The sequence below is a fragment of the Haliotis asinina genome, chromosome 1 (assembly GCF_037392515.1).
Source record: "Haliotis asinina isolate JCU_RB_2024 chromosome 1, JCU_Hal_asi_v2, whole genome shotgun sequence".
Classification (NCBI taxonomy): Eukaryota; Metazoa; Mollusca; class Gastropoda; order Lepetellida; family Haliotidae; genus Haliotis; species Haliotis asinina.
Genome location: NC_090280.1, coordinates 80,740,608 through 80,754,217, shown reverse-complemented (window position 1 = coordinate 80,754,217; position 13,610 = coordinate 80,740,608). Strand labels below are relative to the sequence as shown.

The window sequence follows — 13,610 nt, the reverse complement described above, 5'->3', positions numbered from 1 at the left end:
GTTGCTGTGGTTTCAAATTCAGAATGAATTGTACAATGCATCCTTTCATTCAGTGAGGCTGCATACATCAAAGCACTGAGGTTACTTGCATTAAAGCAATGTGGGATACAGAATTTCAAGCCCTACATCAGCTCTACTTGAAAACCAAACATATCATGTACACAGGATACTTTACAAAAATATAAAGCATATATCAAGTTATGGTTTATCAAAAGTTACTGTAAATCATGAAATTAATGCGTCATGAATTTAATGCGAGTGCAAAGGTCTTGTCTAAAATGCGTCATGAAATTAATGCACGCTCAGGAAGCTGTGTTGATCAGAAAATGCGACACCCTGATTCTTTGTTGTTCATTTTCTTTTCATTTCTTATTACCACACACTAGTTACCTGAATTGAACTTGTTAAGCATTGAATGGAATGGAGCTGACGATGTTTTGATTACGCTGCCATGTTTGATCACGTGATTGCTTGCTACTACTTGTCTTATGACAACAATTGATGGTGAATTCAAGGTGGCCATGAAGAACCAATTTATTAATTGGTATGCCAACAAAGTGTCAGACAATTTCACAGGTTCCAAAAAGGACTTGTGGATTTACGAATAAGTGTGATGAAGCCTCTACATGCCAAATGGATGGAGGCTGCGATTGCAAAGGTGAGCAAAGATCGCTAAACGATCCTGCGTGGCTGGAGAATGTCCGGTCTGGCTGATGTGCCTCAATGACTTTGAACAATTGACAGTGATTATTGTAACCAGTGATAACTGACTTGCGATACCCGTAATGAGGAAGAGACCTGTGTTGTCTGGTGTAGTGTCAACACTTCTGCTTAGTGACAAAATTTGCCGATGAATAATGTCAATAGGTATTAAGTAGTGTCAATGAAAGGAAGAGATTTCCGTTTATTCAAAAGTACACCCCCAGACTGAAATAATAATGCGACACATGTACAGACGCATTTTTCGCATTAATAAAATGTTCGCATTAATTTCATGATTTACAGTATATCAACAGTTACAAAAAATAAATGACAGAACATTGTGATCCTGATAATCAATGTCATAAAAAATGCTAATTCATTTCAGAAGTACACTGGTTCTAGCATCTAAAACATTGACCTGTAAGGATGTTATCACACACATAATATCAGATTATTTCAAGAAAATGATCCCAGTACCTCTTGCATCTGTGAGTCTGGGGGGTTCCTGGATACTCGTTCCTTGAAGTACCGCCTCCATTTCTTGTACTCAGCTGTGACGGTGTCTAACCGTCTCTTCCAGTATTTGCCCTCCAACACAACAGCCTGGAAGCATGCATACAAATACAGTGTTTCCGTTTACCAGTAATTACAGGTACTTTACTTGTAAAATACCTGTACCGGTAATCTCAAAGACTGCTGGTTCAGAGTACTGGAAAAAATCACATGCAGTTAGTTGGCTATTAGACCACTGGTGGTGATCATACATTAAAAATGTGATGACTTTTTGGTCTCATCACCATGGAATAAATAATAATGGAAATCCCCCTGATCTATATATAGAAGTCACCAAAGTAACCTTGACACGCCAATGTTCCATGATTCTGATTGGCTGAAAGAGTGATTCGCAGCAATTAGTGTGCTCCCTGACTGGCGGAAAGATACGAGTAGTTACGGCTGGCTTTACAAAGCACATGTCAAATGACAACTCGAAAGCAGACAACAATGTCATAGTTTCTGGTAGAGGTCAAGCTCGTTCACCATAACATAAGCATGATAAGGCGATGGATAGTGAGGAACCAACTAGTGACATTAGTAATAACAATGACAGCAAAAAAAGATTCATCCTGTCACAGTGATAAGAAGAGAGTCAAGCTGTTTAATGAATTTCGTTGGATGTGTACAAAAAAAATTACCAGAAAGGGAGACTTCAAATGTTTTGCAACATAAGTGAAGCAGCTGGTAAATTGAATGGATTTATTCATGGGGGCATTAATTTACAAAAATCGGATTTGAAAGACAGCCATGAAAGCGACAGTCATCATGAGGCTTTTTCCTTTTTTCAATGGGTATGAAGGTTATCAAGATCAGGCTGTAGTAAGTTCCGTTGAAGATTTTTGTAACGCACTGAAAAAATGCTGTTGGTACAGTGTACCACTGGTTTGAAAAGTAAGTGGAAACACTGAAATAACTAATTACTTTTTTCACATCAACTTGCACTGATCAACTTCAAAATTCGTTTTCAAAGATTTCAGATCAGAAAGTTCTTTCTTTATACCATGTGAATACATGAACCTAAAATTCACAACATCAAGAGTATCCTACAATCTGGGAGAATCTCATTCTTCTTTGCTATTACTACCACTGACTGCTTGCAGATTGCCTAATGAACAATGAAAAACAGGTATTTTCTGAGGAGTAATTATCAACTAGATCCATAACCGGAAATATGCATATACACACATACACATGTTTTTGCTACACCAGTATCCCTAAACTGTATTTTTCCTGTCCCCTTTCAATTTATTCTCATCCTGCCTATGATTATGAAGGTCAGTTGTCTTCCTTATCTATTATTACATGTGACACCATGTATATTGAAGCTCTAAGGTGTATAACTCTTCCCTCAACTATCTTTTTATTCAACATAGTGGTGTTCCAATGATTGAAAATAAATTAAAGCAATCGAAAGAAGGATTTAAAATGATTATCGACAGTGAAAAAACATATTTCTTATTGTTTTGTTTATTGCTAAATGCGCAGCAGGGATAAAAAACACTGGGGAAAACCCTTTAAATTGGTGATTACCTTAAAAATATATACATTTCAATTATAATCAATAATCATTCCCCACATGTCCTTCGACAATTCATAATGGATTTTATTTCCAATTCTAAAGCAGGAGAATAACACCACTGTCTTGTTGCCTGAAGTGGAAGGTTACACAATCTAGCTATCAGATAGGTCAGTTGCCCTCTCAAAAGAATCTATAAGAATTTAATAAGTCAGCTACTCAGCTGAATGGAAATGTTATGCTACACCTAGCCATACTTGTAAACAAAATCCACAACATTTTATGATGATCAAAAATACCAATCCATGCCACCATTCAAAAGAAAATAATGTTTAAATGTCACTGTACTTTTGGCCCCATGGCTACTCTACAAAATAAATCTGCCTGTCAGCTCCTTGGCCTGTATGAGCATACAGACACCATTTAGTCACATGCCAACATGTCACTCGGGGTGGGAAACAATAAATGGATGCACCACTTCCTAAAGCAAGAACATCATTTTGATGTTGGTTCTAACACTGTTAACAAACAATTGATGAACAGGCTCAGGATTGAGAGGCATCTGGACGAGTCGATATGCCTTTTAGGCGTGAAACGGTACGCCCTATACCGTTACCTATCATACTGTGGTACAAGGCCTTCAGTTCGTCCATTTCAATTCAGTATATCAGATATAATGCAGAAAATAGACAAGAGCTACACCTTACATTGTTTAATAACATAGGAAAAAATAACCATAAATCTTTGTCATTTTGAATGACAAAACTGACATTTTATGACTTGATAGAAATGATGGTACGAAACCCAAAACTACCAAACTTTATGTCTGCAGCATATTGATTGCTGTTGCACAAAATGACATGAAATAGCTGACCCTCTTAGTCATTTCACAAAATGACTGAAAGTTTTTGTCATTTCACAAAATGACTAATTTCACAATCTGACTAACACACATATGCCTTTCAATTCATATTTTGTAGTTTAACAAATTGATTTTTTGTGACTTATAGCATATCAGATAAAAATATCCATAAAAAATTCTCAGCTTGAGGCAGCAAAAAGACCAAGCATGTCATTAGGAAGGAAAGAGTCATCAGTCAATTAGTATTTTTATGTCACTGCACTTTCGTCATACATGACTTACTTCAAGTTACACAAGTATGAGCATCCGGGACATAAATATTGTCTCATAAAAATGTATCCTGCACAGTCAATGTTCTCTTCTAAATATTTCAGGGCACATGAATACGACAATCTTCATGATCTTCAACCCCTTAATAAATCCTGATTTAAAACATATCTTCAAAACTACTTTCCTCATTGTAGTAACTATGGTCATGCCTCATACCACCAACAAAAACAGACGCTGAAGACCATTGGGAATATAACGCATGATGTTTGAAGTCACAATGTCATTTAAGACCGAGACAATGACACCAGTGATATGATAAGATGCATGGAGAAATTATTTACCTCGGGCTTCGTATGAATGTCGTCAGACAATGGAGTCGCAAACTGGCAAACATTGGGTATTTTCCGAAAAACATCTGAAAAACATAATTACCTTCATAAAATCTCCACATGACCAAGGAGTCAGTCCAAACATACATACCAACAAAAAGACAACAGATTCTTATCATATACCCTATAATATATTAGCAAATAAGGATCTCAGGTTAAGGCAGAATGAAAGGGACTAGGGCTGCAACAATTCACCTGGACCTCGTTTCACAAAACTCTCGTAAGCCTAAGATCTCGCAACTTTCCTCGTAGCATTTGCACCTCCTATGTTACAGTATGCCAGGTACAAATGCTACAAGAAAAGTTACGAGATCTTAGGCTTACGAGAGTTTTGTGAAACGGTACCCAGGACCTCAATTCGATTTGATTTTCTATATTGGATCGATCATTTTCAAAGTGATTCTTCATTCATTCATTTCATTTAATTCTAAGAGTGAACTTTTTAGGGTGAAATCCATTTTCAACTTGGTGACATCTACTAAAAACAATTCTCTCAATTATTGGGTTTCACCTTGTATCACTATCAGTGTTCGAAACTGCTCCAGTTGGAGTCAAAATTTTGTTCTGGCTGTGTGGAACTAATTTCAATAGGTATTCAAATATCAAATTGAAATAGTGATGATAGTTAGTGAAAATCAGAACTAAGGTGTCAGATTTGATTTTCATCAAACCGAATCGTTGCAGCCTAGAAGGCACATCAACTTACACTGTAGGTGCCATTCCCTCCAGATGATGTTGTTCAGTCTGATCTTGTCCTTTATTGACAGGTGCATACCACGGAATGGCTTCCATTTTGGACTTGTAATTTTCCCACTGCAAAATCAAGAACAGATGGTTAGGAAGTAGTAAAAAAGTAACAAGTGCTTTTAATAAACTACTGAGAATCGAAAAGTCATACAATTATATCATTCTTTCACCATTCTGCAGACATAAACATAATTAATTAAAAGTAAATCATATAAATAAATGACTGATGACTTTCTTAGAAAACTGATGGTTTATTTGGAACATGTTTCACTGGTACAACTCTTAAAACAAGTATAGACATACAAAACACCACAAACCAAGGATGCAAATGATATTTTAAGCCATTTATATTTACTTACACTTAGTCACTGATATTATGTATTGGCTAGGTTCCTTTGGGTATCTTTGGGTGAAGCCTGTATTTGATCAGCAAATAAAGACCTAGGTCTGCTTCTACTAGTGCACAGTAAAGACAGATTTACACCACAGCGTAACATGGTTACCTCAAACTAGCTATATCAACTCAGAGTTGAATTATCTTCTTACCTCCATGCATTAAACTGGATAACAAGTACAATATTTGAGTGAGTCTGCCATTATGTCACCTTCTAGCAAATATTCCAGCAACATCAAGGCAGGGGTGTGGACAACAGAAATGGGCTCCATACATTGTATCCATTTGAAATTGAACCAAAGTCTTCAGAGTGATACATCGACAGGTTAACCACTTGGCCACCAGACCGCCCTTGGTAATGTTAGGCATGTAAAACTCTTACAACCAGCATAGCTGTGCATAACACTACAAACCAAGGATACAGATAACATTTCAGCCATTTTGTATATACGTATATGTTACCACTGGCATTATGTACAGGATAGGTTTCTTAGGGTATGCAGTAAATTTTAATATTATGGATCCAGTCTGTTTGGCATTTGAATTACAATATGACAACCAATCATGTCAAAAGCCTAAATTATTTCACTCCAGTGCCCCTACAATACTTCAACTTCCATCAAGTGGAAAGAGGATACGACTGACTACACCATCCGCAATTTCAAAATACCTAGAATCATAAGATGCAAAGCAGGTTCAGACAGTTATTTTGTGTGTGCCCATTTCACTTGTGAAAGTACAGCCCCAGATTTCATGTTTATCACTGGCTTCACATTAAGAAACAAAAGGTGATTCATAAATGCATCAAATACTTACTACTTCACATCAGTAACCCGTGTCCTTATCACATGACTTAAAACGTTTCTCAAATACAAGGAACTGTGAACCAAGACTAACGCTTAGTCTCTGAAGAAATATCATTTTTATAGTAACAAACAAGTAAACCAAGTCATATCAAAAAGCAGTCCCTAGGAAGACCAGATTCAGAACCTGAGGGAATCTAGACTTGCTTCATTTACTGATTTCGGGGTTTAGCATTGCAGAAAGGGTAGGCAGAAAGGCAGATAATGTGGTTCAGGGACTGTGGGACAGATAATTATGAACCCTGAATTTCTTGTGTTTATATTAAACCTCCCCACATGGGTACAATGTGTGAGGCCCATTTTCTGGTGTTCCCCACCGTGATATTGCTTGAATATTGCTAAAAGCGGCGTAAAACTAAACCCACTCACTCACTCAGTCACTTATATTAAACCTGTAGCACAACCTAAGTGTACCCATGTATCTAGTATCTACCATTGTGTCTACATGACCTTGATCCCACATACACCTACAAGTAAAGCAGGTCAGCTCTTATCAAACTACCTTAGTAGGTCAAAAGAAATAAACACAACTTGTTTACAAGCCAGCTGATGTCAAGACATGAATCTTGAGTAAGCTGGTTTAAGACTTTCAGTTCTATCACAACATGTAAGATTCATCTTTCCATATATAAAAAACCCCAGGACATTTAAGTATTAACACCCACGTGAAACCAGCACCTGCACTGACAAACCATGCCTAAAAAATCAGTCAAAAGAAGGATTTCATAAGAAACAATTATACCCTCTGGCAAGTCCACTATCATTACACACATCTCCCATACACATCCCAAATTCATTCCCAGCGATAAAACCTGACACTGAGCTAGGAACTCCTTCACTACCAGGGTAACAAATCAGCTGGTGTATGTCCTTGGTGGACTGACCTATGTAAAACATGTCAAGGGAGGTCTATGACCTATGGACAGGTTAACATTTCCTTTCCAAGGCTTGTTGTGTAGTTGACATTTTTTGTTAAATTGAGACATCAGGGTAAAAATAACATGTAACTTGATACACATAAAAACAAATATAAAGCAGTAGTGTTTAAATGACTTGGACTTTAATGGGTCTGTAGCTATGCTCCAATCTCTTCTCTAACTCTTGATGTGCAGTTACCTGTCAAAATGAGACATTATCACATGGTAAACATTTTTATCTTAAAGAACACAAACAACAATATAAATAAACAGTTGTTGTGTCTGAATGACCTGGACTTTAGACTGTACCTAAGTTAAGCCATGCTCTAATCTGTACTGTATGTCAAGTCAATCCTTGCATAAGATAAGAAGATAAGAAGATCAAGTCTTTCACAGGGACAGCATGTTTGTACTATATATAAAACACAGAAATTATAATCACAAAAGTCATCAGAAGATGACATATCCCCCAGCCCAAACATATTTGAAAGGACAAATCATCTGACAGTTACTTGATGTTTTTTAAGACTAAGTATGAATCGTTTCCATGGAAATCATGAAAAATATAAATGTCTTTAAACAGCAAAAGGCACCACTTCAAGATCTGTCTCATATATCTGCCAAATTCTGTTGAAAGATATCAATTTTTTTTTTTTTTTTGCTCCAGACACGAAGCCCATTCCTCCGTTTTGAGACTAAGTCCGAATTGTTTCCATGGAAATCCAGAAAAATAAAAATGCCAAAACTTTGTAAATAGTAAAAGTCACCACTTTGTAGTCTGCCTCAAAATATGTGCCAATTTGAAAGATATTAAGAAGTTTTTAAGTTGTGGTCTGGCAACAAAGCCCATCCTTCATTTTGAGATTAAGTCCAAAACGTTTCCATGGAAACCGAGAAAATGATAAATCACAAAAACCTGTAAATAGCAAAAGGCACCACTTTAGGTTCCGACTGATATATCTAATTAGTTTTGCAGAAAAATATTGAACAGTTTTTGAGTTCTGCTCCAGAAACGAAGCCCATCCCTCTATTTTGAGGCTAAATTCTTAACATTTCCATGGAAACGCAGAAAACAATAAATCACAAAACACTGTAAATAGTAAAAGGCACCACTTTGGCGTCTACCACACATATCTGAGTTCTGCTCCGGAAACGAAACATACCTCTCACTTTTTTTAAACGTTTCCATGAAAACCGAGAAAATAGTAAATCACAGAAACCTGTAAATAGCAAAAGGCACCAGGTCCTGACTGAAAAATCTACCAAATTTTGCTGACAAATATTGAGCAGCTTTTAAGTTATGCTACAGAAATGAACCCACCCCGCTATTTAGCTAAGACCGAAACGTTCCATGAAAAAAATATATATATATATAAATGCCAAAAATCTGCAAACAGCAAAAGGCACAACAATAGGTTGAGATTACTGTATCTATCAATTTTGGTCTAAACATAGTGAACGTTTTTTAGGTTATGCTCTGGAAACAAAATGATTGCGGACGGACGGATGAGGGGTCCACTGTAACCCCGGCATATAATGATAATAATTATTGTTGAAGAGATTTGTGTAAGACAATGAAACTAGAACAGTCCAAAGTCTGTTATTTAGGCACCATTAGGGCAATACTTAAATTCAGATTTTTCACTAAATCAGGGACAGAATGCACTTTTCTAACAGGTGCCGTATTGCACCCATCAGAAAATTAAGTGACCATTTGTGGAACTAAGTGTGCTCCTACCTTGTAATGATCCAATTAAACTTAATAACACATAAATTTATTGTTAATATCTCAGTTACAACACCCTGTCAACTAAACAACTGGATCACATCAAAACTGTTATGACTGATAGAGCAGTAAAGCTTTATTTGTCCTTGGCCCATAAATAAACCCATAAACTACTGGTATATTATCATCCAAAACAGAATTTCCTGTCACATGTGATGGCATTCAAACTGCCCATGAGTGAGTGAGTGAGTGAGTTTGGTTTTACGCCGCTTTTAGCAATATTCCAGCTATATCACGGCGGGGGACACCAGAAAATGGGCCTCACACATTGTACCCATGTGGGGAATCGAACCCGGGTCTTCGGCGTGACGAGCAAACGCTTCAACCACTAGGCTACCCCACCGCCCCAACTGCCCATGAACCATATTGAGCTGTAAGATGAGAGTACCACTGATAAATAGTCGGATTGTGTGAAAAAAAAGGTGTTCAATTATCTGAATTAGACAAATTACATGAATGCTGACATGGGTTACTGATATGATCACTGTGAAAATAACTCATTTCAATGCATACTGCCATAACCTTGTCAACTTCATAAATAGACTATAATAAATGGCTTTTTCAAAAGAAGGACAGTGGGGTAGCCTAGTGGTTAAAGCATTCACTCGTCCTGCTGAAGATCCAGGTTCGATCCCCAATGTGTACATTGTGTGAAGCCGACTTCTTTTGTCCACTATGACACTGCTGGAATATTGCTTGAAGCGACGTAAAAATAAACAATGATCTATAATGTATCAGGAATTCATCTAGACCTGTTAAAAGGTCGATATTCAACCCATTTCTCCACATAATGTCAATATGAATTCACAAACAGGAATTACAAATTTCCAACTTCATGCAGTCATACTTTAAACCAACGATAACTCATGTTAAAAACTTTACAGTTATTATACAGCTTTGTACATGACATATGACAGGACCAATAAAGAGGGTTGAAAAGGCCTTAGTGCTCAGTCTAATGCTGCTTCAGGCAACATGTCAAAAAATACCTTTTAATTTGACAATTAATGTTAACTTAATGTAAGTTGTAAAACCGACTGATTCATCAATGAATCCCTGTCTATTTCAAACTAGTTCAGCATGTTCACAGGTTTGGTATCAGCTACAGGTGTAAGTGGCATCCTGCAGGTGTATCAAGTACACTATCTGCCCTCGTAAAGTATAACTGACTCACTTTCTCATTGTGTAATTTCCACATACACTGGAGTGTTCATTATGTTCATCAGCTGACATCTGAATAGAGGTATGTTTGTTCACTTGTAAAACTGAATCTACATGCTGAATGCTATCATGCATTAAGTATGTTAAAGGTCACATGCAATAAAATCAAACATAATTAAAATGCAGTTATCAATTATTCATGACATATAATACACATTGCTGCTTGTAAAAAAATAAACAAAATTATAAGCGTGCAATCGCAACAAAGCCTTCAGGAGACCGAACCCAGTCATAGCAGGTGGGGGTGCACTCAAGTGTAACGACAGCTTCCGATTGGCCGGTTTATTTGCTGATACGCTGAGGGATCATTGTTTGTACAGAAAGATGATCTGTTTCATGAGCATTTTAGAAATATATCAAGTCACAAGAAAGTAAGATTCTTTATGGATAACAACTTCTTTTATTGTACTTGATGCGTCGTTTCAGTATGGATTCACATATCGTTGTCAAACAAAATCATATGCACCAGAAGAAATTGTTATCCATAAAGAATGTATATAGAGATGTTGGATTTTGTAGATACATATTCTCTGAATTTGTGTTCGATCCAGTCAAAAATCATCTCAGTAGAGATGGTGAACTACTGTGCAGCTGGAAACTGTCATTCGTCCAAGTACAAAGCAGGACTTGAAACTGACAAGAGTCGACCGGTTTCCGTCAGATCCAGTCATCCGAGAAGAATGGATGTAGTTTGTTTGCAACCCACGACATAAAAACATGCCATGTGTACAAGTATCACACCTGTCTAATTACATAATATGGCAGAAACAGGACTCGGGTGCACGAGTCATAAATCATTTTATCTTGTTTATCGCATATAGCCTGTTAAGTGTCAAGTTCAAATTGCATGTGGTCAATGATTGAAGCTGTGTATTGCATACTGTCGTTAGCAGACAGGCAGGCAGACATATAGGTGTCAATAAACCAGACATTGAGCTTTCTCTGTGACAGAGACTGCTTACCACATTCAACAAGTTTTTTTATGTAACGAGTAGATTATTTACTTGTTTGTGTACACAACCAAGATTAGACTACAGCTCACGACCTCATACTCGTGGCAGGCATACTGTTTCAAGCTCCACGAACCTATTCACTGCACATGCATCACAGCTGTTGAAACCACTTTTTCCCCCAGCGCTGGGAGAAATTTAGTGAATCGTTTGAACTCCAATTTCGCGGACTTTTTCTCATCGCAATTTTTTCAACTTTATTGGCTGAATTGGCATTTTTGATGATTTGTTTCGGTAAGTGCAAACCGAATGGTATCAGAATCTGCAAAGTTGTATTTTACGTTGCATGTGACCTTTAACAATTATTTAAACAATGAATAACTTTATCAATTTCCTGAACTTCAAGTTCAATAGGTATCACCATGATTGTATATATAGGATTACCTGAAATGGCAGATATTAGGGTTCATTTGCATAATCATGTTCCAATACCTCAATTTTTGTATTATGGAAGAACAAACTTTAAAACAAGAGTCATCAGAAGATTACATATCCTCCCGGCCCCCACATATTTGAAAGGACAAATCATCTGACAGTTACTTATTTTGTTTTTAGACCAAGTCTGAATTGTTTCCATGGAATTCATGAAAAATATAAATGCCATAAATCTGTAATCAAAAAAGGTCACCATTTCAAGATCTGTCTCATATATCTGCCAAGATCTTTTGAAAGATTTGAAATGGTTTTCGTGTTGTGCTCAGGAGACGAAGTCAGCAACATGTTCATGGAACCGAGAAAATAATACATCATAAAAACCTGTAAATAGCAAAAAGGCACCACTTTGGGGTCTGCAACACATATCTACCGAGTAACACTGACAGACATTAAGAAGTTTTTGAGTTCTGCTGCGGAAACAGAACACACCTCTCACTTTTGAGAGTAGGTTCGAAACATTTCCATGGAAACCAAGAAAATAATAAATCACAAAAGCCTGTAAAAACCAAAAGGCACCACTTTGGGGTCTGCAACACATATCTACCAAGTAACACTGACAGATATTAAGAAGATTTTGAGTTCTGCTCCGGAAACGAAACACTCATCTCACTTTTGAGTCTATGTCTGAAACATTTCCATGGAAACCAAGAAAATAATAAATCACAAAAACCTGTAAATACCAAAAGGCACCACTATAGCTTCAGACTGATATTTATCAAGTTTTGCAGAAAAACATTGCATGGTTTTGAGTTCTGCTCCGGAAACAAAGCCCATCCCTCCATTTTGAGATTATGTCTGAAACGTTTCCATGGAAAACGAGAAAGTAATAAATCACAAAAACCTGTACACAGCAAAAGGCACCACTTCAACGACTGACTGATATATCTACCAAGTTTTGCAGAAAAATATAGAACAGCTTTTGAGTTCTGCTCCGGAAATGAAACACACCTCTCACTTTTCAGACTAGGTCCGAAATGTTTCCATGGAAACCAAGAAAATAATAAATCACAAAAACCTGTAAATACCAAAAGGCACCACTTAAGGTTTTGATTGACATATCTACCAAGTTTTGCAGAAAAATATTGAACAGTTTTTGAGTTCTGCTCCGGAAACGAAGCCCACCCCACCATAAGACTAACACCAAATTGTTCCATGGAAAAACAAAAAAAATAAAAATGCCAAAAATCTGTAAATAGCATAAGGCACAACCATAGGCTGAGATTACTATATCTATCAAGTTTGGTCTAAAAATGTTGAACGGTTTCTGAGTTATGCTCCGGAAACAAAATTATTATGGACAGACGGACGGACGGATGGACAGACAAGGCGTCGACTATATACCCCCGCATTACATGCCGGGGGGATAAAAACACTAGTTATTGCTCACAATATTGCTCAGAGTTCAGTAATCAATCAATAATCAACTGTGATCATAAACCCCATCACAAACCTAAACAAGGCAATAGCAGGATACATTCATAACATAAAGAGGCACCAATTAAATCTACGATCAAGACAATGACGGATACCTCCTGTTGAGCCACACATGCACAATGATGGTTTCATGGCAGTTTTTCAAGAAAGGAGACTACATCAGTTGTTTAAGGCTGATTTAACAAATACAACAACAAGAAACATACTTTCTAACATTGAATATTGATTAGTCCTCCAAGATCATCAACAATTGTTGATGCAAGCAAGATAATTCAATCAGTTGCTCTATCAGTAAACATACATCACAAAATATGGATAATCAGACATTTTTTTGTGTGTGGAAACTAGTTTTCATGTTGATACCTTTACAAACACAAAAATACTCAGAAAGTCTATTCTCATCAATAAATACGTCAACATTCATTGACTTATTATTTCATTACTAAAACAGAAAAACATACACAACAAAAAAGTGAGTGAGTGAGTGAGTTTGGTTTTACGCCTGCTTT

The 13,610-nt window shown here is 36.8% G+C and overlaps 1 protein-coding gene across 4 annotated transcripts in view; it reads right to left on the bottom strand.

Annotated features, from left to right (window-relative positions):
• Positions 1–13,610, bottom strand: part of LOC137272348 (MLX-interacting protein-like) — a 47,225-nt gene that overhangs the window by 22,654 nt on the left and 10,961 nt on the right. For all 4 annotated transcript variants that reach the window (XM_067804755.1, XM_067804828.1, XM_067804900.1 and 1 more), the window contains exons 2-4: positions 5,001–5,107; positions 4,247–4,320; positions 1,180–1,305 (exon numbers count right to left, since the gene is read on the bottom strand). In XM_067804755.1, the coding sequence (XP_067660856.1) occupies positions 1,180–1,305; positions 4,247–4,320; positions 5,001–5,107 (307 nt within the window). The remainder of the gene's footprint in view (positions 1–1,179; positions 1,306–4,246; positions 4,321–5,000; positions 5,108–13,610) is intronic.